Source organism: Chenopodium quinoa, unplaced genomic scaffold, assembly GCF_001683475.1.
Source record: "Chenopodium quinoa cultivar QQ74 unplaced genomic scaffold, ASM168347v1, whole genome shotgun sequence".
NCBI classification, from domain to species: domain Eukaryota; kingdom Viridiplantae; phylum Streptophyta; class Magnoliopsida; order Caryophyllales; family Amaranthaceae; genus Chenopodium; species Chenopodium quinoa.
Window position 1 is genome coordinate 6560091 of NW_018744502.1, and position 4412 is coordinate 6564502.

At 32.9% G+C, this 4412-nt stretch overlaps 1 protein-coding gene across 1 annotated transcript; it reads left to right on the forward strand.

Annotated features, from left to right (window-relative positions):
* The first annotated feature begins 504 nt into the window (after positions 1-504).
* Positions 505-4066, forward strand: LOC110698200 (UDP-glycosyltransferase 79B7-like). Its single transcript, XM_021875599.1, has one exon. The coding sequence runs from the start codon at positions 776-778 to the stop codon at positions 2177-2179; it is 1404 nt and encodes a 467-aa protein (XP_021731291.1). The 5' UTR covers positions 505-775; the 3' UTR covers positions 2180-4066.
* Positions 4067-4412: the final 346 nt, after the last annotated feature.

A 4412-nucleotide genomic window follows, 5' to 3' on the forward strand; every position in this document is an offset into this window, starting at 1 on the left:
GACTGATGATAAAGGCATCGAATTTAATGACTTCCTAGCTCCATTTTCTTACTAAGTTACAAGTGTTGTACACCGTGTGTTTTATTTAAGTGCACTATTTTGAATAATGTTACTCCTTATTACATTACTCGTATATTACACATATATGGTCATTTGAGTATGTAAATGTAAAAATCATCTTAATTTATGTCGTATACTTTTCAAAGATAAACTTTTCATAATTTAAATTTATTAATAATTAAATCTAGTACTGTCTAAAGTTCGTTCCGTGTTGACATGGTTTAAATAAGACACTAAATAAAAACAGAGAAAACACCATCAACGTATATAACTAATACTCCCTCCGTCCCTTTATTTTTGCCCCATTGCCATTTTTTGGGTCAAACTTTGAAAATTTTGACCATAAATTACCGTTAATCTTTAAAAGACAATATAGTCATGAATGGTCTTCTTAGATTCGTCTCATTGTATACTTTATTAATATTACGTTTGTATAATTTTTACGTGTATGACAATAAAAATTTAGACATTTTAAGACGCGTTTTAAAGATCGTGCACAGTCAAATGAGATAAAAAAATAGAGACAGAGAGAGTAATGATGATACGCACCACTTGTAATAATGTGCATAAAAAACTTATTACGTGTGTTAAGACATTACTGTAATATTTTTCATGAGAATCATAACTTTGTCATCGACAACTATAAAAGCCATGCATGCCACAATACAACTTCATCATCCGATTACAAATGAAATAAAAAAAAAATTAAAAAACAATGAAGGAAAAACAGTTGAAAGTATTGATACATCCATGGTTAGCCATGGGTCATTTTATTCCATATCTTCATCTTGCTAACAAATTTGCCGAGAGAGGCCACATTGTCACTCTATTGCTCCCAAACAAGGCCAAATTTTTTTTACAATCTAAAAACTTTCATCCGTCCTTTATAACCTTACATACAATCACTATTCCCCAAGTTCATCCACTCCCTTCGGATACGGAAACCGCTTCGGATATTCCCTTCCACCTCCAAACCCACCTTGCCACCGCTTTAGACCTCACTCGGGTTGAGTTTGAGTCTATCCTTGTTAGACTTCAACCTAACCTCGTCATTTATGACTTTACCTACTGGGTTCCAGAGGCAGTAGTTGCCTCTGGGTCCCAGGCCAAGTGTGTGGCCTACTCTATAGTTTCCGCCGTGGCCATGGCCTTTACTATGGTCCCATCTCGGGACCCACCAAAAGACAAAGTCGTGTTTGAGGAGGATGCCTGTGTTGCAATTGCACCACCAGGCTACCCTTCGTCCACGGTCATTATAGACCCAAAGACAATGATTCGATCATTGTATGTGCCATTTGGCGAGGGGGTGACCTTTTACGAGCGGATCACCACCTCGCTTAGGCGTAGCGACGCAATCGCTATCAAAACCTGCCGAGAGATAGAAGGCAAGTATTGTGACTACTTATCTAAGCAGTTCAATAACAAGCCAATCCTCCTCTCGGGCCTAGACCTCCCTGAGCCCAATAGGCCCAATGAAACAATTCTAGAGGCCCATTGGACAGATTGGCTAAGCCAATTCTCACCAAGATCAGTGGTGTTTTGTGTTTTTGGGAGTCAAGTCATACTCGACGTGGCCCAATTTCAAGAGCTCCTACTCGGATTTGAAATGACAAATTTACCCTTTTTGGCCGCATTCAAGCCCCCCACTGGCTATGCAACCGTGGAGGAGGCATTCCCCGATGGGTTTGCAAAGAGGGTCGGTGATCGAGGGGTGGTAACGGGGGCATGGGTGCAACAGCAACAAATACTAGCACACCCATCAGTCGGATGCTTTGTAAGCCATTGTGGATCAGGAAGTATATGGGAGGGTATGTTGAGTAAAAATCAGATAGTGTTGATGCCGCAATTACACGAACAAGTCTTATTTACAAAAATATTTACGACGGAGTTGAAAGTGGCTGTGGAAGTAGACCGAGGAGAGGATGGAATTTGGGTGTCAAGGGAGAGTTTGTGTAAAGCTATTAAATCTGTGATGGATGAAAGTTGTGAGATTAGTGGTTTAATTAAGAAAAACCATGAAATTTGTAGGCAAAAATTAGGTCAACCTGGATTAATGAGTGGTTACTTCGACAAATTTGTTAAGGATTTGCAAGCTCTCGTTAGTAATCACGTAGTCTGATCTAAATGTTGGTTGTTGTTCCTCGTAGATTTGTCTCCTTTGCCATTAGGTTAGTGTCTTAAAGTTGAATTTGTTGTTTTGTAAGCAATTTATTTATTGTACCATGTTCTTATATACTCCCTCCGTGTTTTAATAAGTGTTAAACTTTTATTTTTGACAAAAAGTTACATTTTAATATTGAGTAGGTATTGTTTGCGGATTGTTGTACGCATAATTACGTGCGGCAGACTTAACTGATATGTTTCATTCGTTGGCTGATATATTTATTTTGTTAGCTGATATGTTTTTTTTTTAAGTTTGATATGTTCCTTTTGTTGGCTGCTATCAGACATCAGTTGACTGCTATGTTTCTTTAGTTGGATGATATCTTTATTTTGTTGGCTGATATGTATATTTTGTTAGCTTATACGTTTCATTTTGTTGTCTGATATGTTTATTTTGTTGGCTTACATGTTGCTTTTGTTTGCTGATTTCATCCTTTTATTGGCTTATATGTTCATTATGTTGGCTGATATGTATCTTTTATTGGCTGATATAGTCCTTTTGTTGGCTGATATGTTCTTTTTGTTGGTTGATACGTTTTTATTAATGTCTGATATATTCTTAATGTTGACTGATATCAAACATCAATTGGCTGATATGTTCCTTTTATTGGCTAACATTTGTATTTTGTTTGCTGATCCATATAATTAACCATTCATCCAACAAAAAATAAGATATATTATACAAGACCAAAAAGTTTAGCAATATCACTAAACGTCAAATTAATGGCGTCACTCACCATGCCGCATCCAATAATTTGTGTTTAATATTATATATCTCTCTTTTCATAGTTCCCACCCAAACCTAAAATTACTTTTTTTTTATTATTTTTTTTCCTCTCACATTCATTACTTTTCAATAATCTATTAATCACTATCTTTGTTTCACAATTTTGTAATATTCTAACTACCTCACTTACTTCTTATTTTATTTAAGTCAATTAAATTGCCTAAAATTATATGCTAATTACGACTCCGATAGGTATTTAATTCAATTTTTTTAATAATTTTATTTTACTCATTTGTTGAATTTTTTACTAGGAGACGAATTTCATCCAAAAAGTGTTAATTACGACTCCAATAGGTATTTCTTCTTCGTTTTTTTTTAAACTTTACGCTCATCATTTTTAGCTACAAATAATGCTTGTAATTATCAACAATTCTATCTATGATAAATCTCAATTGTTAAAACAAATTACAATTAACTATTCTTCTAAATTGGGAAATTAAATTTATTAGTCATTTCAATAGCAAAAATGAGAGTAAAATATGAAAATACTTGTATGAGTTGTGATCGGTAATTTTTTTTTTTTTTTAAGAAAAATTCATCAAATGCTAGCAAAAAAAACTAATAACAATACAAAAGGTTTTGCACGAATCGGGTGTGTACAGTAAATTTATACTGTACATCCGGTTATTGCATACCAAAAAGTTACCCTTAATCTCATAAAAGTTATTCTTATTACTTAGTTACTTTTATTCTCACAAAATTAGCCTTAAACTATCAAAGGTTACTAATACTACCCAGTTACTTTTATCCTCACAAATCACCCTATCTATAAATAATACTAAAACAACAACCGCTGACATCATCTCTAACCTCAAATGTACACATGTTATTCTCATGAAAAATTTTCCCGCCTAAATAAAAATAATAGCATCATAATTTACTTATTTTTTAAGGTTAAAGCTGTTTCAAATTCTTTGACTATTTTTTACTCTGAATAAGTGTGTATACTACTCAAATACCATTTTTATCTTTGAGTAAATTTATTTGGTATTTTTTATTTGATAATACTTTCTCCTTGTAACACATGCTTCCCAATCTATATATCTATATATATAACTATACAACTATACTAAAAATATAATATTTTTTTTAAAAAAAATTTCCTTCTAAACTCTACTTTATATATATTATTTTTGTAAAATTATTAATTTGCCCAGAAACTCTATTATTTAATTTTATTGTTATAATTAACTTTTGAAGTCACATTTTTCTTGATATTTCTACATTTGAATTTCAAATACCAATTTTTAAAAATCAAACATAACTCGGAAAATATCTATTAAACTATCAAAAGTCACCTGTAACGTCACAAAAATTACCCATATTTTTTTTTCCCGCCACACAGTAGATTACTCTACACCCGGATTTAAAAACAGTTGTCAAACTAATAAATGATAAAAAT